General features: G+C 48.1%; 1 protein-coding gene across 1 annotated transcript; it reads left to right on the top strand.

Moving 5' to 3' along the window:
* Positions 1 to 4,246: 4,246 nt before the first annotated feature.
* Positions 4,247 to 5,635, top strand: CITED4 (Cbp/p300 interacting transactivator with Glu/Asp rich carboxy-terminal domain 4). Its single transcript, XM_039876689.1, has 2 exons — positions 4,247 to 4,342; positions 4,501 to 5,635. The coding sequence occupies exon 2, from the start codon at positions 4,518 to 4,520 to the stop codon at positions 5,079 to 5,081; it is 564 nt and encodes a 187-aa protein (XP_039732623.1). The 5' UTR covers positions 4,247 to 4,342; positions 4,501 to 4,517; the 3' UTR covers positions 5,082 to 5,635.
* The last annotated feature ends 16,029 nt before the right edge of the window (positions 5,636 to 21,664 follow it).

Below are 21,664 nucleotides of genomic sequence, written 5' to 3'. Positions count from 1 at the left end.
GGGCGAGAGAAACGGTTGGATCTGTTGGGGTAAAGCTTACCTGGCTTGCTGGCGAAGGAGAGAGAGTGAACAATGGGAGACGACTAGTGGGGCTACTACACTCCTTTCCTTTATTATTAGCTGCGTGACCTTGGGTGAGTCACTTCTTTGAATCTCAGTTTTTTTTTTCTCTGTGAAATAGGAATGATAGAAGTAACTACTCACAGGTTTCTTATGAGGATTCAGTAAAATAACACATGTAAACCATCCAGTCCTGGTCTGCTACATAGTAAATATTCAATAAACATGAGCTAATGTTATTCTTGTGACAATCTGGCACGGTAGCCTCATTCTTGTCATTTGAGCATTAGGGACACTGGTGCAAATCATCAGCTGGGGGCTCTTGGAGGACATGGCACTTAGAGGAGCTGGTAAAAAAAAAAAAAACTTCTCCCCTCCTCTATAGCCTAAAGAAAAAGCTACAGAAATGACAAACTTTGCCTGCCAGCCAGAGCCTGGACTTCAGGTCTCAGAGTAGTCTCCAGGTTTAAGTGCCAAGTCTGCCAAGCTGCCAGCGCAGAGGTAGGGGTGCTCAGCCTGGGACTGGGGGAGCCAGTCAAGAGGTCCTAGGGCCAGGTCTTCCTAGTACCTCTCCTGAGCCTTCCAGTCTCAGTCAATCCATGGACATGCATTTGCTGAGCCCTGCTTGAGCATTGCTTTGCCTTGGGTACCGGAAATGGGGCTGTCAGCAAGAGTAAAACCCAAGAGGTTTTGCCAACCAAGATCTGCAGTCTTTGGGAAAGGTAGAAGCCACTTGGAGTGGATCCTTCTGCATGTCCTCATGAAGGAGACTGGATGTAAGGAGCAGAAAGAACTGCATCCTCACTTGGTGGTACAAGACTGTCCCTGGGACCTACCAGTTCTTTCTATTGGTGGTCAGTGCCCACCTGGGCTAAGGACTACTGTGGCCCTGCCAACTCATGCCAGGTGGACTCAAGGGATTCTCCTGCCCCCACCCAATGAGCTCATAAAGACATGGCTCAGGATGAAAGCGGCTTGGTTCAGTGGAAAGTGCTCTACTCCAAACACTACAAATGTCGCTTCTGACCCTGACTCTGCCACACACACCTTGTGACCTCTACCAACTTCCTGAGTTATTTTCTGGGCTTCAATTTCCTTCTTTGTCAAAAAAGATAATAACTTCTGCTCTGCCTAATTTATACATTCAAGATACACTTAAGTCCCTGCTATATGCCCAGCACTGTTCCAATGCCCAAGAAATACTGTGCAGAACATTCTGTGCAAGACATTCAAGGTCTTTGCTCTCAGGAAGCCGAGCAGCTAGTGAGGAGACATTATCTGAAAAAATGCCAAGCGGGGGTAGGTGCTAAGAAGAAGAGCAGAGCTGGGTGAGGGGATAGGCGGGGCTGGTCAGAGGAGGTCTCTCTGAGGGGGTGACTTTTAGATGGAGATCAGAACAAAGCGAAGGAGTGAATCACGTAGATGTCTGAGGGAAGAGCATTCCAGGCGGAGGGGAGAGCAGGAGTCCCAACATACGACATGTGCTTGGGCGGTCCAAGGCAGAGCAAGGAAGCAGTTCACGGAAATGCCAGGAACAAACAGGGTCCGACTAGAGCAATTCTGTCACAGCGTAAGTTAGATAAAGTCACTCCTCTGCCAAAGTCCTTTTGGGGTCTTATAAGGCCCCACATATCTTCCTCCCTCCTCTCTTTTTTAACACACCCCACCCAAAGCTCCCTCTGCGCCAGTCACAATTCCCCTGGCTGTTGTTCACACCAGCCTTGAGATGTTATCCTAACACAGGGGCTCGGAATCACCTGTGGGGCTTATTAAAGCTGAGTCCCAGCCCAGCTACTGATTCGGAAACTAATTCAGTCTGTGGTGGAGCCCCAGAATATACATTTCTAACAGGATTCCTGGTACTACAATTTTACAAGCATACTCCACTTGTTCCCTCTGCTGGGACCGCTCTGGCCCCAGGCACCAAGTGACTAATGCCCTTTCCTCTTTTAAGTCTGCTCAAACCAAATGGTTTCAGTGAGGCCTACTCTGATCATCCTGTGCAATAGTGCAACCTGCCCTGTGTACCTCCAATCTCCCCCTTACTCTTTTTTTTCCTTTTTTCCATAGTACCTACCGCTTTCTAACATGTGGATAATTATTTTACTCCGTTTTTGTTAACTATATGTCCCCAAGCACCTAAGAAGGGTTCTTAATCTAGACTCCATGAACTCCTGAGCACCCCATGGATCCCCCAGAGAGCTGCTAACCTGCCATATTTATATGCAATAGTTTGTGACCATGCTGTCTGTAGCTTTCATTAGATTCTCAATGAATTACTTGATCTGGAAAGCTTAAAAACCACTAGCAGATCAATCCCTGGCGTAGAGTAGGTGCTCAAAAAATATTTGTTGACAAAATTAAAGAACTTTTTAGACATTATTCACACACATACACACTTTTTTTAAGAAAAAAGAAGAAGAAGAAGACTGTATAGCGGCACAATGGCTCCCAAATGTTGGTGCCCTTAGAGCAACTATGTTAGAATGACAGGATTGCTTTTTACAAGTACAAATTCTTATGTTTTAAAATACCCTCAAAAAGCCCGAGTCAGGAGGTTTCGGTGGGCCAGAGACTGGGAAGTTTTCAAAGGCCCCTCCCCTTCTACCCCCACACACACCTCAGGCGAGTCAGAGGTGCAGCCAGGTTTAGGAATTTCTCTGTGAAGCCTTAATTGGAGAGAGACTCAGAAGAATCGATTCCAGTGTGCGGCTTTTAGACTTTGCAAAAAATGTGATCACATCCATGGTCATTTATGACCCTCCCACAAGCTCTCAGGGTGACAGGGCACAGACTACAATCTCCCTTTCACAGAGCAGAAAAGCTGAAGCCCTGGAAACCAAGAGACGCCTTCCTCCCAACACCCAACGGTCATACTCTTCAGGTGGTGGAGATACGATTAGAACTGGGGCCTCTGGACTCTCACTCTAGTGTTCTTCCCTCTGCACCAGATGGATAAATTTAAATTCCAGGAAGTCCCAAGGCCACTACCAGGGGAGGGGAGCCACAGAGGGAGGGGCAGAGTGGCAAACTCTAGAGAACAAGGTCCAGGGAGGCCGTCCCCCAGTCACAAGGAGAGACTCCAGCTGCTTTAAGAACACAGACATTCACATGCTAACTTTGGCTATGCTTGACCCCAGACCAGCCACTTTCCTTTGTGTGCCTCAGTCTCCTTATCTGCAAAATGGGGCTGATAATCCATGCCCTGCCCTGAATAAGATGCTTGTAGAACGTAAAGCACTCCAAACATTCAAGTTATTATTGTTATCTAGGGAAGGTACACTCAGGTCTCCAGAAACAGAACTACCTCCAGCTTTTCATTCATCTGAAGTACGTTTTTGAGCAGGCACTGTGCTGGGCACACACATCACCTCATTTAACCCTCACAACAACCCAGTGGGGTTGGTGCTCCGTTATCCCCATTTTACAGATGAAGAAACTGAAACTCGGGAGAATGAGTTGCAGGTGGTTCCATCGTTTGTTCAATCACCTAACTTTTACTAAAAACCTGCTCTGGGCCAGGCTCTGGGCCAAGTGCTGAGGTCACAAAGATGAACGAGTCCTTCAGGAGACATGCCCATAAATTACTTTATAAATTACTTTAATAACAACTCAGTACATGCTGCCATAGACAAGTGAGAGCTGGAAAGGGGGCCACTGGCTCCCCTCAGATAATGCGGTAGGGCAGCTGACCTTCTGCCAGACCCTGCACGGCTAAGGTGCCCATGCCTTTGTAAAGATGGTAATCGCAAGACCTGAGTTCGAGTCTCGCTTCTGTCAAGGCTCTTCTGTGTATTCCCAAGGAAACCCCATCTGCCACTGAGCCTCGGCTTCCATCTGAAAAATTAAGAGACTGGGCTTGTGATCCTGCAGCTCTGAGGACCTAAACTTCTGGCCGTCTCACCCCACCCACCTTCTTGTCAGTTCAACTTGGCCCCAGCCAGCACCGAGGCTGAGCCTGGGACAGTCAGACCAAGATCCTTGAAAAGTATCAAACACCAAACCCCAGAGTAGCACTCCCAGCCTGCTGCCCCGCCCCGGGGTCCAAAGGGAGAAGCTCCAAGGGGGCGGGGTTGAGACCTCCTGGAGGTGAGGCTCGGCCCGCCCAGGCTCGTTTCATCCAGCCAATGAGCACCCAGGGGCGGGACAGCCCCGCCCCTGGGTATAAGAGTCGCAGAGTCCCAGGGCGCTGCGCGGAGGTCTCAGAGCCGGATCTGGAGCTTGTCTGTTGTCCTCGCCGCCGCGATCTCCCGCCACGAAGCGTACAGGAGCTCCGAGTTCGGTGGGTCCTGGGCTAGGCACGAGCACGGGTCCGGTTCGGTTCTCCTTTGCCCGGCTGGGCTGCGGGGTGGGCACGGGACCCAGATCCCTCGTCGCAGAGGAAAAGCCGGCGGGGACCGGGGGACGCCTGCGCTGACTGTCCGTCTGCCGCCTCCGCAGACAGCCGGCTCGCGGCCATGGCCGACCACCTGATGCTCGCCGAGGGCTACCGCCTGGGACCGAGGCCGCAGCCCGCCGCGCCCGCCCACGGTCCGCACGCGCTCCGGACGCTGCAGCCGTACGCGGGCCCGGGCCCCGGCCTGGACAGCGGGTTGCGGCCGCGGGGGGCTCCGCTGGGCCCGCCGCCGCCCCCACCCCCACCCGGGGCCCTGGCGTACGGGGCCTTCGGGCCGCCGCCCGCCTTCCAGCCCTTTGCGGCCGTTCCGCCGCCGGCCGCCGGCAGCGCGCACCTACAGCCGGTGGCGACGCTGTACCCTGGCCTCGCGACCGCGCCCCCCGGCGCCCCAGGAGGCCCCCCAGGCTTGCAGCCGGCGCCGGCCGCCCCAGCCCCGCCACCGCCTGCGCACGCCCTGGGCGGCATGGACGCCGAACTCATCGACGAGGAGGCGCTGACGTCGCTGGAGCTCGAGCTCGGGCTGCACCGCGTGCGCGAGCTGCCGGAGCTCTTCCTGGGCCAGAGCGAGTTCGACTGCTTCTCGGACTTGGGGTCGGCGCCCCCCGCCGGTTCGGTGAGCTGCTGAGCGCGGCCGGGCACCGCCTGGGATACCCAAGAGGAGAAGAGGGGTCTCACTGCCCACCGGACTGAGCACCCGGGATCTGGGCGCCACACACGCACCCTCCGTGAGGGTGGAGGCAGCGGACACTAATGCACGGAGTTAACACCCGGCTGGGACACCTGGCGTCACTCCAGGCCCTGCCTCCTGCAGGATGACAGTTTGGCATCACCTCTCAGACCCGGAGCCTCACCGGTAAAGTGAAGGGCGCTAGACCCCCTTTTGGACTCCACGTTTTTAAATTCTGTGTCCTCTCCTCTCAGACGTTCCCCCACCCCAAACCCCCAATCTGAGCCATTCCAGGCCTCTGCCTGATTTCCCCTCTCTCCTTGTGCAACCCGCTGCGGCCACTGGGTCCCTGGAGCTGCCCATCCACCAGGGCCTCCAGCCAGGCTGTCTGGGCCCTGAGGTCTTTGGGCCTCGCACCTTGGAGAGGGGAAGACCTTACAGCCCTAACCTTTGCAGAGTGGAGCAACGCCCCATCTGCCCTCTAAAAACCAAAATAAAACTGGGTCACTTTACATTCTTGCATTTTCATTTCCTTATCATTCCAACCCTTGACTATATTTGGCTTCTAGCGTCCTGAGGCTGTTGGTGACCCTGGGTGCAATGGAGGCCACAACCCCTGGCGGTTCCCAGGAGAGGAAATTGACCGTTTCTTTCAAGAATATCTGAGTTGTGCAACTGTTACGTCATAATCTGGAAGGCCGAGGCTGCCTCCGCTAGGTGGCAGGGTAACCCAAGGGCACCAATGTAGGATTTCCCAACTCTTGGGAGGAGTGTGGGGATTTTGATTGGTGCTACCCCCACCCGTTGCTCAGAGAAGCCAGAAGAGAAGGCCAGCGGGGGACTGGATGATAGATACCAGGATTCAGAAAGCCCTGGCTTTGAAGGTTTGGAACCGTGGCTCTCTCCGTCCAAAACACCATCTATTCAGATTTCTGAAGCTATTTCCTCAGAGATAGTCCCAGTCTCAGGTGGTGGTGAGGATCAAATGCAATGTGAGGCCTTTAGCACAGTGCCGAACACCTAGGCAGCCCTCCATCAATGATAGTGATGATTATTCTACAAATTAATGCTAGCTTTATTCCAGCCCTGTGCCAGCTGGTGCATGCCCTCATGGAATCACAGTCCCACTTACTCTAAGTGGGAGTAGGGGGGTGACAGGCTTGGTAATCAACTCATCTTGATACAGGAAAAAGTGTGATAAGGACTAGAAAACAGGACAGCCCAGCTGGCAAACCCAGAGGAGGGAGCAGTTTCAGCTGAGGGTAGAATCAGTTTAGGCTTCAGGGAGGTGGTGACATTTGATGTGGTGAACAGAGCTTCAAATGATGAGAATGGCTTTAGGAGTTGGAGAAGGTGACAGGTGAGTGGCGAGCCCATTCAACTGCTGGGAGACATACAAGTACATGGCATGTATGGGAAAGGCATGGGATCTCTAGAAGGGACAAAGGTCTAATGTCTTTACAGCAATGCTGTGAAGTAAGCACAGTCTCCATTCTAAAGATGAGGAACATGGAGCTTATCCAATGGCAGGATTTGGCCTCAGTCTTATCACCAGTGTGAGCCCCTGGACACCTGCTCTTGAATTCCTGGAAAGATCTCTGCATGCTTCAGGGGTGTGGGAGAAAAGCTGGAAGAGAGAGATGGAGGCCAGGTCAGAGATGCCAAGGTTCAGGCTAGGATGGGGCAGTGGGTCTGGAGAGGAGCACAGAGCTGAGACCTTCTGTCCTCAGTGCTTGAGCTTCACTCTCCTGCCTGTGAGTTCACCTAGGGCACACTGAGTTAGCACCAGCTCTGGAGGCACCAGGACAGCATGGAGTGGCTGACAGGTGTTTAGCAAATGAATAAAGGTCTCCCCTAAGATAATGGGGCTTTCTGGGACAGGATGGGGAGGAAGGGCAAAAACGCATCTGGAAAGAGACTGACCAGGGCTCTGGGCTCAGAAAGGCTAGTGTCTGCCCTGGCTTTACCCAGGACCCCAGACCAGAGATAGAAACTGGGGACTGGATTAGAGTGGAAGAGTCTGTCCCTGTTCTGATTCTCTTCTCTCTGGACCTCAGTTTCTCCACCAGTAAAATGGGGCTAATACCCCTGCCTTGCTATTTCACAAAGCAATAAGCCTCACAATAACCAAGGAGCAAAGCCAGGGGTCAGCTGATAAGCAGTTTGTAAACTCTGAAGTGCTCTCCATATGGAAGGGATTGCAATGAAAACCCAACACTGGTCTCTTCCTAGAGTTTAGAGGGGAGGTAGATGAGGGAGTCCAGCTGCTGAGCAATTTCCCACTTCCTGTCCCTCCCAGAGGGCCTACTGACAAGTCAGACAGCAAACAGGTGGACAGAGAAGGTAATGCTGGGGCAGTCCACCACTTGGACTCCAAATCCCTGACACTGTAGAGGATTCTGACCCTCACAATTGGAGGGGAGGATGGAAGGCTTGTATTCTGACAACCTTGGGGTCCAGTCCCAGAAGTGGCTCTTTTTAGTTGGGGGACCTCTAGCAAGTCACTTTACCTTCTGAGTCTTGGTTCTCCTATGCTACAGGCATACCTGGGAGATACGGGTTCAGTTCCTGATGACCACAATAAAAGGAGTCGTAATCTTTTTGCTTGCCTTCAATTTGCAAAAAACAAAAAACAAAAAACAAAAAAACCACAACATCTGTGAAACACAAGAAAGCAAAGCACAATAAAACAAAGCATGCCTTTAATTCCACCAGCTTCCTGTGAATTCACCAGGCATCTCTCACCTCTTCCCTGGGAATAATACATCCTAAAGCAGGATGTTGACCTTGGTCCTTTCAATTCCGCTCTCATTCCTGGACTGGATCTTTGGGTCTGGAAGGCACATCACAGTGTCCAGCACAAGCACGAGGTAGAGACTAGGGTAAGATGAGTGTCATAAGAGTCAAACCAGTAAGTGCCTCCTTAGACTTGTGCTCTGGGTGCTTCATTTGCCTCTCCCTGGTCCCATACCTGACTAGCACCTCCCGCATTAAAGGAAAACAATTTTTTTAGGGAATATCAGCCTTATAGGGTTGATATGCTGAGACTATAAAGTACCTAATACATGGTAGGTACTCATCATAATTGAGAGCTGCCACCATCATCATCGTTGTCGTCTCATCATTCCAGCTAAGTGTTCAGCAGTCATTTGTTGAAAATAAATGAACAGTCTGATCCTAGTCTTTTCCCAGGCAGCTTAGGTTTAGCTGATTACTAAGTAATCCTCTTTAATTCTTTAATCCATTCTTGTCTAATCTTACATCACTCCACTATTATAAATGTTAGGTCAGAATTACTACTGATTGTAAGATTAAATCAATTTGTTGAGGGCCTACTATGAGCAAGACCAATGGGACCCAACAGCACCCAGTAGGTGCTTTTCTCTTCCAGCATTTCCTTTAACTGCCACCCAACCCTGTAAATCAGCACTGCTAGGTAATTCCATCTCCATTACAGAGGTCAGGAAATTCAGGCTCAAAGAGAATTACTCCTCCAAGTCACACCCCAGTAAGTGGTGAGGTGAGCATGCCCACTCCCTTCCCCGGGCTGGGGCTGGCCAAGGACCTGAGCCTGTGTGGAATGAGAGCATAGTCCCAGATCTGGTTCTGCACTTTGTGGCCATGGGTACAGAGGAAGTCACTGAGCCCCTTTGGGCCTCAATTTTTTCTGTACAGTAAAGGAAATAATCCCAACCTCACAGAGGTGTGCGCGAGGATTCAAATGAGACCTGGTTTCCGAGAGCACATTGTAATGTAATGGTTGGGGTGAGTTGGAGGTGAACAGCCATGCCTTCTACTCCTAGGTAGCTGATCTGGAGAGAAGAAACCTATGCATACTTTGGGACTTGTGATCTGGGCCAGCCTGGAACGTGCGATGTAGAGACATGTAAGTTGGAGATTCCAGGCCGGTGCTGCCAAGCAGCTCAGGGCCTGGGAAGCTCTGAGAGTTGGTGGTGATGAAAAGGTACAACTTGGGGAGGATATCCAGGTCAAGGCCCAAGGCCCAAAGTGCGCCCTGGCAGATAGAGGAAATAAAGGAAGCTCCTCTGAGCTCATTCTCCTCATATGTCAAATGGATACACCACAGGCTCCTCGTGAGAATGAACTCGGGTGATGTTAAGTGCCTGCCCCTGTGAGCTGCCCAAATGGGAGCTGTCATTGGAAAATATGACCATAGAGATAAGAGATCCTGTCTCAGCCAGCCTCCAGGTGCCTACACTCCAGCCATCCCAGGCTTCTGATACACGATGGTCCCTATTCCTCTGTACCTGGGCTCTACTGTTTCTTTGGCCTGAAATGTCCTCCTCCTGACCTTTTCCACCAGTGAAAGGCCAGTTTCATTACATACCAGGTTGGATGAGGAGTGTTTCACCCTGGATTGTAAGGTTCTGAGGACAGAAGTTGATTCCTCATTGTCCCCACCTCCACCCCATGTGGGCTCAGAGTGGGTGTTAGGAAGTGCAGGAGTGAGTGGCTGCTTCCCCACCCTGAGCTGGAAGCTGAGGCCGAGTTGAAGCTGGGAGCTCTGAGCTCTAGTTCCAGCACAACCATGAACTTGTGACCCTCAGTACATTATTTGAGTTCTCTAAACTCTGTAGAGAAGGACCACGTTTCCCACCCTTCCTACCTCACAGGCACTGGGAGGAAATGAAGCTGGACTGAGGGAAGAAGGCAGGGAAATGTCATGCCACCCTAGCATCGTGGTGGCTGGCATTTCAGGGACAACAGACTTGATGTGCACCTTCTCCTTCATTCTCCACAACTCTGGGAAGTGGGTGTCGTTTTTGGCCTCATTCTATTCTGCTGGCCTCATTCTAGGCGGCTCACAGAGGTTAAGCAACCTACTCAACAACACACAGGGCTCTTGGGAAGAGGTTTTTCTTACCTGTAGGATGAGAGGAGCTTGGACATCAATAAACATAAGTCCAGCTATCCCTCTGGGAGCTGGGGTGTGGCCGAGACAGGGCAGGAAGTCCTACATAGCTCATTAGACAGTGGTCTCCAGAGGGACTTACTCCTTTGCCTCTTGCTAGTGAGCAGCTCTGGCTGGGGGCTCTGCCTTAAAACTGGCCCATCCGGGCAGGAGGACCCTCCCTCTTGGCACCCCAGCCTACGCTGGCTGGACAGAGAAGATGAGCCAGTCACTGTTTTTAAAACAAACACATTGTTTTTAGTCAAAAGTAATATATGTTTGAGGACAAAGAATTTCAATTTAGAAAGTATAAAGTGAAAAGTCAAAGACCCCGCAAGTTTTTCCACACACATACACATAATGTATACATTAAGTTATATATGTTACATACATACGATACATCTCTTTTATATAAATGGAATTATACTATTTTATATCATTGGATTTATTTCAATCTAGTGTGGACATCTTCACACATCAGTAAATATGGCTCTATCTTAATTTTTTTAATGACTCCATTGTGCATAATCTACTTAACCAATCTCCAATTGATGGAAATTTAGCTTGTTTCCTAAATTTGACTGTTACAGATGAGACTATAAGGAGCTTTCTTGTATATTTACCCTTGAATACCGGTGGGAGCATCTATGTAGAATGAATTCCTAGAAGGGGAATCACTGGCTCTAAAGATATAGGCAAATAAAACCATGATTGTTGCTGCCAAATAGTTCTCCAAGTGGCTGATTCATTTGCTTTCCTGCCAGCGCTATGAGAGCGCCCACTGGCCCACACCCTTGACTGTACTGGATATTAGCAATGTCTTTAATATTTACCTCCTGAAATGAAAAATAAAGTTATTTAATTTCTATTTCTTTGATTATCAATAAAAACGTTGTCTATTGGTATTTCTTCTAAGAATTACTTGTTCATATTGATAAGAGTTCATTATATATTGTGAATAATAAACCTTTGTCTTTTGTAAATGTTACAAACATTCTCTCCCGATCTGTTGCTGGTTATTTGACTTTGTTTATGCTATCTTTTGCCTTTTGGAAGTTAATACTTTTTACGTCATCATATCTCTCCATTTTTTCCTTCCATCGCTTCTGGGTTTAAATTAAGGACAGGAATGGTCTGGCTCTCAGAGCTAGTCAGAGACACCTTTGGGGCTGTGTTTCTACCTGGGCCCTGACCTCAGAGCAAGGTCAACAGACTAGCCACAGGGTGTGGCTGAGGGACAAGCCCAGGTCTTGGGGTCATACAGATCTGGGTTTAAATTCTGGCCTCAAACTACATACATGACATCTGTCAAAGCCACTTTACCCCTCTGAGCCTCTGTTTTTGTTTTTCATTCTAATCAAAAACCTGTACCAAAACATACACACCCAACTAGTCAGATTAAATGAGCTAAGGGCTGACAAGTGCTCAGCGTAGTGCCTGGCACACAGCAAATTCCTAATACGTCGTAGTCATTTCCACCATTAGTTCAATAGGTGCCGAGTAAGCTGTATCTGCTAACAGTGTCCAGAAAAGGGGTCCAGAGTGAGGAAGGTGACTTCAATGCATATCCCCCAAAAATGGAAGAAGGATGGGGTTCTTTAGCCTACAGAGGGAGACCCAGAGGAGGAGTGGATGTTGGTCATTTAGGCCCTCCAAGTTTCCATCACTCTTCTCCTAGTGAAAGGATATTTGGGGAACCACCTCTCCATAATTTAGTTTAGGTTAGTTTGTCTGCTCACCTACATGTGATTCAAAATAAAATAGCACTAAACTGTAAAATTAGTGTAAGGAATCCCAAAAAGTTCTTCAATTTTCCACGACTATTTTGAAATACCAATGCTTAATCTCCCCCTCCTCCTCCTCCTCCTCCTCTTCTTCACCCCACAGTCTTTCATATTTGCATCTAGTGCCCTAACCACAGAGCCGTCTACTTGGTAAGTCATTCAATACTGACTCATGATATCTCACCTAACTCTCTCAATGATCCGACTTAATATTATTCCGGGTTATGTAGAGATAAAGAAACCAAGGCGCATAGAGGTGAAGTTACTTGCCTGCTACCACACAGCTAGTAAAAGATCGAGCTAAAATATTTAATGTACTTGGGATAGTACACATAGCAACAGATCATTTAAGTATTAGTTCACTGCTGTAACAAAGGGAATCAGAAAAATGTTTAAGTGGCTTAAAGAGAAAAAAGATTTCTTTCTAGTTCTGCCCAGTCATTCAGACCCAAATTATTTCCTTCTTGCTGCTCTGCCACTCATGACCCCAGTGTCATGAGCCAAGATGGCTGCTCAAAGTCCAAGTTGGCTCTTTTTGTTTGTTTGTTCTTTGTGGAGTGGAGCCTGGATCATAGACACCTACACATCCAGCTCTCAAGGAGAAGAGAGTGAGGAGGTGAGCACACCCAATGTTTTTAGGCACTGGTAAATACATCCCTTCTGCTCAGATTCTCTTGACAAGAATTTAATCACATGACCATGATTAGCTACAAGGGAGCCTGGGAAATATGGTTTCTAGCTGGCAACCATGTGTTCATCAACAACTCAGTTACTATTAAAGATGGGAAGGCTGGATTTTCGTGAACAACCAGCACTCTCTACCGCAGTTAGTCTTAGTAATAAGTGGCTCAGTTAAGATGAAAACCCAAGTGTTCTATGCCCCAGGGTACTTGGTAGGGGTGGGGAAGATGTCAGAGGCCTGAGTCCTATATAAAGAAAACTGTTGGAACTTAGAAGAGTTGATACCAGTCAGTCAGTACTATGAATGAGCACCTCGGGTAATTCACTTCCCTTCTTTGAGTCTAAGTGTCCTTATCTGTGAAATGGGGATAATAATGGGACTTACCCATGGGTGGCTGCTGTGAAAGCACTTACCAAAGTTTATGACACATACTGGGTACTCACATGGTGGAATGGAGGGGGTAGAATTTAGACATGAGCACAGGGAAGAAGGAAATTCCAGGGGACGTGACAATGTGTGCAATGGCCAAGTGGCGTGAATGAATAGGGAATGGCAATACATCCAGTATGGTTAGCTTGTAAGGTGGATAATCAGAGAGGCAAGGGATATATGTGAAGTAGACAAGAGGGGTGACCCTTGAGTGGCAGACTGAGGAGCTTGAATTTGATCCCGTTGGTAATGGGCAGCCATAAAATATATGCGCGAGATGGGAAAAGAGATTTGTGTTCTGTAAAGATCACTCTGACTGCTGTGAGTAGAATAGATTGGAGAGGGGCACAGTGGAGAAAAAGAGAGGACTGAGAAGGCTGTCACACTGATTCAGGTAGAGATGAGGGCCCTAGGACAAGTGGTGGCAAGGCGAGATAGATGGGTGAGATGGCAAAGACAGGAGAAATATATTGGTTCATCTGGGGTTGACATCCAGGTAGAAGCAGGCCAGGTAAATGAGTAAGCACTCAGTAGTGAGGTCTGGACTGAGAATAAACATATTTTGGAATTATTAGCATGCTTGTGGTTGCCATAAGAATGATGATGCCCAGTAATGAAAGAAAGTGAACAAAGGGAGAACCTTGGGGAGCTCAGACATTTAAGAGAAGGGAGGGACAGAGACTGAGAAGGAGCAGCTGGGAAGGCAGAAGGAGAAACAGCAAAGGAGATGCCTTGAAAGCCAAGGGAGGTGGTCAGCAGTGTCTAATGCTGCTAAAAAGTCAAATAAAATTGGGGCTGGGAAGAGGCTACTCAATTTGACGACCAGGAAGTGAAAACCAGCACTGGCCTCTAGAGTAGTTTCAGGGGAGTAGACAGCGGGAGTCTGGCCGCAGTGCGTCAGCAGGAGTTGAGAAAAGAGGAAGAAGGGTCATCAAAGTTCAGTGACTTCTTTAAGTCATCTCTGAGACCTCTTTTTGTGGGTGGAATGACCCACGCCTGGGCTTCTTCTTGGTATTACTCTTGGCTTTGGCCCAGATAGCACCTACTAGAGATGGAGTGCAATACTCACCTTTGCTCAGGAGGTGGCAGCACAACACCAAGCAACACCACCTGGACCAAATCCTGGCTGTATGACCTTGAGCAAGTCCTATTTTCTGGTTGGCAAACGAGGGATGATGACAAACCCAAGCCTATCTCTTGGGTCACTGGGAATCTCTAAACGAGTGTGATTGTGTCTGATGGCCTTATGGGCAGATTTAGTTTAGGGGTAGGCGGTGGGGACAGGCTCAGAAGCAAAGGGAGGGAATCTAGACTGGATGAGCCCAGGGGATTGCCTGTGGTCTCACAAAGACTGGACAGAGTCAGAAAAGCTGAGGGAACCAAGGCTCACAGAGAGGGGAAATGACTTTCCTAGAGTCACACCCTTCAAACAGGCAAAGGCATCAAAACCAAAATTGGGAAAAGAATTTGATATTTAATATATTTTTTGAAGCATTGAAGTTGCATCATGGGAAAAATCAGAACTTTGTGGGACTTCTTTGGCACTACGGTGCAGTTTGTGTTTTCTGCACTTAGGACTTCAGAAAATGTCCCTGTCTCTGGTCCCTGTTTAACCTTCACATTCGTGGAGTCCTCCCGCACCTACCCCTTTCTCCTAGAGATGACCTGGGGCAGGCTAAGGACTTGAGAGGTGGAAGGCCACCCAAGGACAAGCCTGGGGGTCAAGAGACATGGGCTCAGCTCTGGGATCTGCCCTGTCTTACTGGGACTTAGTTTCTCCATCTGCAAAATGCAGCCGTTGGACCAGCCAGTCCCTGGGAGCCTTGGCAGCTCTGACTTTTTATGAAAACTTCTATTTGTCCTTGAGCTTCCCTGACCACCCCCTAATGTTTCCCCTCCACTGCTCTCACTATCCCATTTCTGTTTTATTTTCTTCACAGCACTTATCACTCTCTGAAATTATCTTGTTTTTTGTTTATTTTCTGTCTAGACAGTAATCTACTGTCTACTCCATGTGAACGGGGACTTTGTGAGTTTGAGAGAGCCACTATGACCTTGGCACCTAAAATAGTGCTTGGCACATAGAAGAGATGAACAAACAATTGTAAAATAAATGAACGAAGGGCAGAGGACACAGCTCCTTACTCAGTGAGGCGAGTCCTGGAGTCCCTATTTCTCAACCTATGAACTCAGTAGCTCAGTTCTGCTACTTTCTGTGTCTCTCTGTTTCTCTCTCTCTCTCCTTCTCCTCCTCCTCCTCCTCCTCTCTACTCCGCCGCCCCCCCACCGCCCCAACACCACCCCCAGACACACTGAGTGTAATTTTAATTAATGGGTTTTCATGGCGGGGTGTCCTGGCCCAGAAAGTCCAGCCTCCTTCCTGGCTCCAGGCTGTCACTGCAACACCAAGCCAAGGTCTTTACTGACGCCTTGTGGCTGTGGGCACACATAACAGGGACCAAGAGGATTCCCAGGTGGGAGATAATTGATCCCAGGTGGCTCTGCTTCCCTCTTGTCCTGCCAAGCAGCATTTATTAATCACCTACGTGCCCAGCCTTGTACAGGGGATGGTGATGACTGCGGACAAGAAGCGTATGTTCTCAATGCACTCCAGGAGCTGAAGAGACACCTGGAAAAGGACTGGGGCGGGGTGGGGGGGGGCACGTGGAGGGTGTCGTGAGGTCCAGGAGAGAGGCTGAGGGGAGTCTGGTGGGAGTGTGGGTATGAAGTAAGTGCAGAGCCCACCGGGTTCTAAGCAGGCTGGGCAGCCTGGGTCTCAGGCCTCAGGATCCTCCCCCCAGGGTGTCTACTTCCGGGCTATCTTCTCACCCCCTCCAGGAAATTCTGGATGTCTCCCACCCACTTTCGAGGCTGTGTGGGAAAAAAGGGAAAAGAAGAAAAGAGGAGGTGTCTGGTGCTCAGAGAAGCCATTTCGTATGAAAACAGATGTGTCAGGGTTATTTAAAGAATGTTCTGCTTTGCAGTATGCAATGTAAACCTTTAGTTTCACTGCTTCCGGCAATATCCACCTTATTAGCTGTATTAGTCAGGTCTTGCTGTGATAATGCTGGGAAACAAACAAGCACCAAACCTCAGTGGCCTACAAAATCAAATATTATTTCACACTCCTAAGTCTCTGGGTCAGCTGCAGTTCAGTTGATGCTAACTGGGCCAGGCTGGCCTCCTGACTTCGAGTCTGGTACAGGTCTACGCCACATGACTGAATTCTGGACCCGGGATGAAGAAACAACAGCTATCTGATTCTTCTCATGGTGGAGGAAGGAAATACCAAGAGGCCTGGCAGAACTCGCCATGCCCTTTATGGCCTTAACTTAGGATAATAAGCACACTGTCCTTTACCCCACATTCTACTGGCCAGAGTAAATTCCATGGCCAAGCCCAAAATCAATGGTGGTGGAGTGAATGCCGTGGTGTCCAGATGCCCCCTTCAGGGCCAAAGCACCCATTCTCCAGCTGCTGGGAAGCTCAGCTGCTGACTCACAACTGTCACTCACTGGAAATTGCCCTTGGCCATAGGGAACTACCTCACCCAAAGTCAGGGCCCTCCCAGGGCCAGCGATTGGCTGATTCATGGAACCAAAGGCTGCCTCCTTCCTTCAATTTAGCACAACTCTGACTATCTAAGCTCCAGAACTTCTGAAGATGAGCAGATGCCTCAGTGAAAACCACATTGCAAATCAACTTCTCCCTCAGCCCAGTCCTGCCTTCCTAACATCCTTACAGACAAATCACCTGAGAGCACTCCCCAATAAACCTGTGCACCACTCAGTCTCAAAATCTGTCTGTAGGAAACTCATTGTAAGACAGGTAGGGAATGATACTCTGTCCAAAGGTAGCTATGCTAACGATGAGGAAGGAAGACTTTCAGACAAATAATACGATCTAATGCCATCATTAAAGAATGTATCGTGAAGACAGATCTGACTTATTTTGGCTGCAACAAAATCCTGGGTACACGCTCAACATGTATGCAGGGTGAGAACTGAGGCCACATTCTGAGAGGTTTCTATTTTTTGGTTGCAATGATTTTATCTTTTGTATTGGAGTTGCAAATAGGTTATGTTGTAGCAAAGGTTCTGGGGCTAAAAAAAAAAAAAGTTTTCCAAACCACATAGTTCCGTGATGGCTAGACGTGTGTCTGGATCTGTCCAGCTGAGATGGGGCAAACCCCAGAAAGAATTCTCAGCCCTGTGCATGTATAGCAGAAAGAGACTAGATCGGTGGGCCAAACCAATCCAGGTGTTATGTGCTGAATTGTGATTGCCCATAATTCATGTAATGAAGCCCTAACCCCCAAGACCTCAAAATGTGATTGTATTTGGAGATAGGGCCTTTAAAGAAGTAATTGAGTTAAAATGGGATTGTTAGAGCGGGCCCTAATCCAATATGACTGGTATCCTTACAAGAAGAGGTGATTAAGGGAGGGAGGGAAAGAGAGAGAGAAAGAGAGAGAGAAAGAGAGACAGAGACAGAGACAGAGAGACAGAGAGAAGAAGCGAGCGCGCGCGCGTGAGAGAGAGAGCAGATGTGTATACTCACAGAGAAACATCATGTAGAGATACTGGCAGAAGACCATTTACAAACCAAGGAGAGAGACCTCAGAATGGAGCCAACCCTGCTGACACCTTGATCTTGGACTTCTGGCCTCCAGAACTGTGAGGAAGTAAATTTCTGTGGCTTAAGGTACCCAGTAGGTAGCATTTGTTATGACGGCACCCGCAAACTAAAACACCAGGGTAGCAGCTTTCACAATCCTGTCGCACACAGAGGTAAGTGGAAAAGGAAGATGTATCACTCAGCTTCTCAGAGGGAAAACAAAGAAGTTGTCTGAACAACTGGAACTGTCCAAAGTACATGAAATAAGTTATCTAAATTGGGAAATACACAGCATGGTTTTCTTTGATCTACAAGAGTATAAAAATTACAAGATTCAGAGCACTCCACATCCACGTGAGCTGACCTCTGCATCATTGCCGTCCCAGGCTGCTTGCTACCGTTTCTGAGTCTGGGCCTCAGGAGGTCATCTAGCTTCTGCTTTTGCTCATTTGTCATGTGAAGCAGCCCAGTCTAATCTACTGGATCATGAGAAGCCACATGGAGCAGAGACAAGCCATCCCACGTGTGGACCAAAGGTTGCTGACAGCCAGTGCCAAACACAAGATATGTGAGTAAGGCCATCATAGACCATCCAGCCCATTATGCTGAGTCAAGATGCCCGATGATTGTAACCACGTTAGTGATCCCAGGTGAGACGAGCAGAACTGCCCACCCACAGAATCAAAAGTAAATAAAATGGTTGTTATTTTAAGTTTTAGGGTGAGTTGTTACATGGCAATAAATGATACACTAAGCTAAAAGCATATCTGCTCTCAAGGACATATTTGATGACAGTCTGGGGACTCTCGTAGCCACCTGCAAGCCCTCCATGCTGAGCCAAACAAACTTAGAAGATAAAGAGAGGTAAGTGCATTGGTTAATTGTGCACCTGTTTTCCTCAGGGGCTGGATGACCTCAGGGCCATAACTGAGTCTCCTGCATTTGTTCATCCTGTGTATTATGCTGAGCCAGGAGCAGACATAAAGCAGGTGCTTCAAAGACATTTACTCAATTAATGCAATGCCATGGGGCTTTTCTAGGTTACCAACATCTCCTGCTCTCCTAACTGGTCTCCCTGCACCCAGACTTGCTCCCTCATATTCACCTTCCATCCTAGGAAGAAAACTTTCTAAAATGCAAATCTATCCTGGCTTGATTCCTGGTCAAAATGTTAATTGGCTCCCCCACTGCCCTCGTGGTTAAGCCTTGTCTCTTGGGCATAAGTGATGAAATCCTGCAAACCTGGACCTCTGTCTAATTCTAAAGGCCCATCTTGCACCATTCTCTTCCTTGTCATCTGGGCCCAGTCACAGGGGTTTCTCTCTGTTCCTTTCGTGTGCCACGCTCCCTTGTGCCTCTAGACCTTTCCACACGCTATGCCCCCTAGCTGGAACATTCGCCTCTGCCCAATTCCCCTGTCTGGCTAAATCCTATTCAACCTTCAGTGCATTCGGCTGGCCATTTTGCCTGGCTTGAGAGGTGTCGAGAAGTGTGAACCTATACGAGTTTCTGGGCAGTGGCTAATGATTTGGCCGGTTGGTCAGGGACTCAGGAAGCACAGAACTGAAGGATTAGTGATAAGAAAGACTTGGGAAGAGGTATGTAGATGGATTTTCAGAAATGGGCGGAGTGTGCAGATATTTCTATCCCAAGTGAAATATCACCAAAGGGCATCCATGGCAGAAGAGGCTCTTGATAATCAGATGGCTAAGATGGCACGCCCCATGGACGGTAGCCATCCTCTTTCTGCAGTCCTATCAGTGTGCACTCAACACGCTCTTGTACAATGTGATGACGGTTGCAAGAATGGAGACTACTCGTAGGTTCAACGATATGGACTTACCTCCCCAAGGCTGATCTGGCTAATGCCATTATTGTACATCCAACCTACCACCAGCAGAGACAAATGCTGAATACCCAATATATCACCATTGAGAAGGGATTCATCTAGTCACCTGGTGCCAGGTCGATTCCACTGGATCTTTTCCATCATGGAGATAGCAGAGATTTATCCTCATTAACAGTCAGAATCTAAGGCTTTGGGAACCAGTGGGTGGTAGTGAGAGTGGCTCTCTCACTAGTACACCAAATAACCCACCACATTAATTTTCTGTGGGTGCCATAACGAATTACCATAAACTTGGTGACTTAAAAGAACAAAATTTATTCTCTCACAGTTTTGATGGCCAGAAGTTCATCAGCTTCACTGGGCCTAAATCAAGGTGTCAGCAGGGCTACACTCCCTCCAGAACTCTAGAGGAGAATTCATTCTTTGACTCTTCCAGCTTCTGGTGGCTGCTGGCATTCCTTTGCTGTGGCCACATGACTCCAATTTCTGCTTCCATATTGCCTCCTCCTCTTCTGTGTGAGATCTCCCTCTGTCTCTCTCTTAAAAGGACACATGCAAGTGGATTTAGGGCTCACTGGTTAATCCAGGATAATCTCCCCCACGCTAAGGTCATTAATTTAATCACATTTGCAAAGATCTTTTTTTCCTTATACGGTAACATTTTACAAATTCCAGAGATTAAGACCTGATAACTTTGGGTGGACATTATCCAGGCTACCCATTCCCAAAACTTTTGCTTCTTGTCCCCTCAATGCTGGGCTCTGCTAGTTTGGAGGTCTTAGTTCTTAAGGGAAGGGAAGCAACGCAGTTTTCATTGAATTGACCTTAAAACTTCTAACTGGCCACTTTGGGCTCCCCAAGCCACTAAACCAACAGGCAAAGAGTTAACATACTGGCTGCCTGACTGATCCTCATCACCAAAAGGAAATTGGGGTGCTGCTACACAATAAGGTTGAGGGGGACTATTTCTAAAGCCCAAGGTATTTTCTAGGATTCCTCTTAGTACTTCATTGTACAGGAGTAAAAGTTAACAAAAAGCTATGGCACCCCAAATCGGGCAATACCACTGAGGATTTGGACCCTTCAGGAATGATTCCTTGGGTCACTTTACCACGTGAAGAACTCTAACCAGCTGCAGCCCTGGCTAAGGGCAAAGGGAATGCAGACATAGATGATAGCTAGATATTTAGGTAACTAGATAGCTAAATGATAGATGGTTAGATAATGGATGGATAGATGGATAGATAGATAGATGATAGATAGACCAACAGATACATAGTATAGATCAACTATAGCACTGTGACCAGTTACCGGCAAAAGGTCTATTGCAGCTATAAATATTTTCTTCCTTGTTTGGGGTTTGTGTGTGTAGGTGTGTGTTTCTATTAAGTAATTTACTTTTTCCTCCCTTTTCCTTTTCCCCTATTATTTTATATAAAGATTGTACTTGCTACCTTTACAGGGCCTTTACAGTTTAGGGTTTAGTTGCAGGTGGGATTGTTCCTGAATTAGAGGAGTAATTAACATCACCCAAATGTGGATTCAGCAACTAACTCCAGGAGATGGATACATCTATTGGATGGTGAAACTTTATGTTTTTCCTATTTGAGGTGAGAGAGTTAGAGTGTCTTCATTTGTATGCAAGATAGCTTCATCTTATTAGGTGGAAGATACTGTTGCTATATGAAAGTTCAAATATGTGTGAGTTGATGTATTTGGATACAGTATCCAAATGGGTGGAGTTATTTCGCTATTGTAGTTGCTACCTTTTAGTTCCTTTTAGTTTTATGCAGCCTTCTGTGCTCTGCTCTGGGATACTGGGGCTGGGACTCTACAAACCACATTACTCCTTTGATAGCTGGCTTTGACAATAAGGGGCACTAGAGAAAGACTAAAAGGCAGGAATGGAGACTTCCTTCTTCCTCTGCTTACTAACTTTGTCAGTAATAGCCTGGTAGCAAGAGTTGATCACAGCCTTCAGTTTTTCTGCACTGCCAGACAAGCCTCGCTGTGTCCCCTAAGAGATACTAGCACCAGCCAGACAGCATCCCCTCTTCAGACCTCTGAGCCCAGCATTATAGGGCTCCCCCAATCAAGCTTGTGGGTTCTGCTAACCCCAACCTCTTCCCTACATTCCTGAGGCTTCCTGTGGTGATTTTTCTCCAGGTTATCTCAGTGTTCTCTTTTGTTCTTTCAACCCACCTACATCAGTGTAACCCATTTCAGTATAGTAAACTCTCTGTTGAAAAATCTAGTGTAATTTCTGTT

Source organism: Pteropus medius, unplaced genomic scaffold, assembly GCF_902729225.1.
Source record: "Pteropus medius unplaced genomic scaffold, Ma_sr-lr_union100, whole genome shotgun sequence".
NCBI lineage: Eukaryota > Metazoa > Chordata > Mammalia > Chiroptera > Pteropodidae > Pteropus > Pteropus medius.
Note: the sequence above shows the minus strand (reverse complement) of the source record. Positions and strands in the feature narration are given on the sequence as shown.

Coding starts and splice junctions, on each gene's coding strand:
- CITED4 (XM_039876689.1), top strand. CDS start 4,518: ATGGCCGACCACCTGATGCTCGCCGAGGGCTACCGCCTGGGACCGAGG.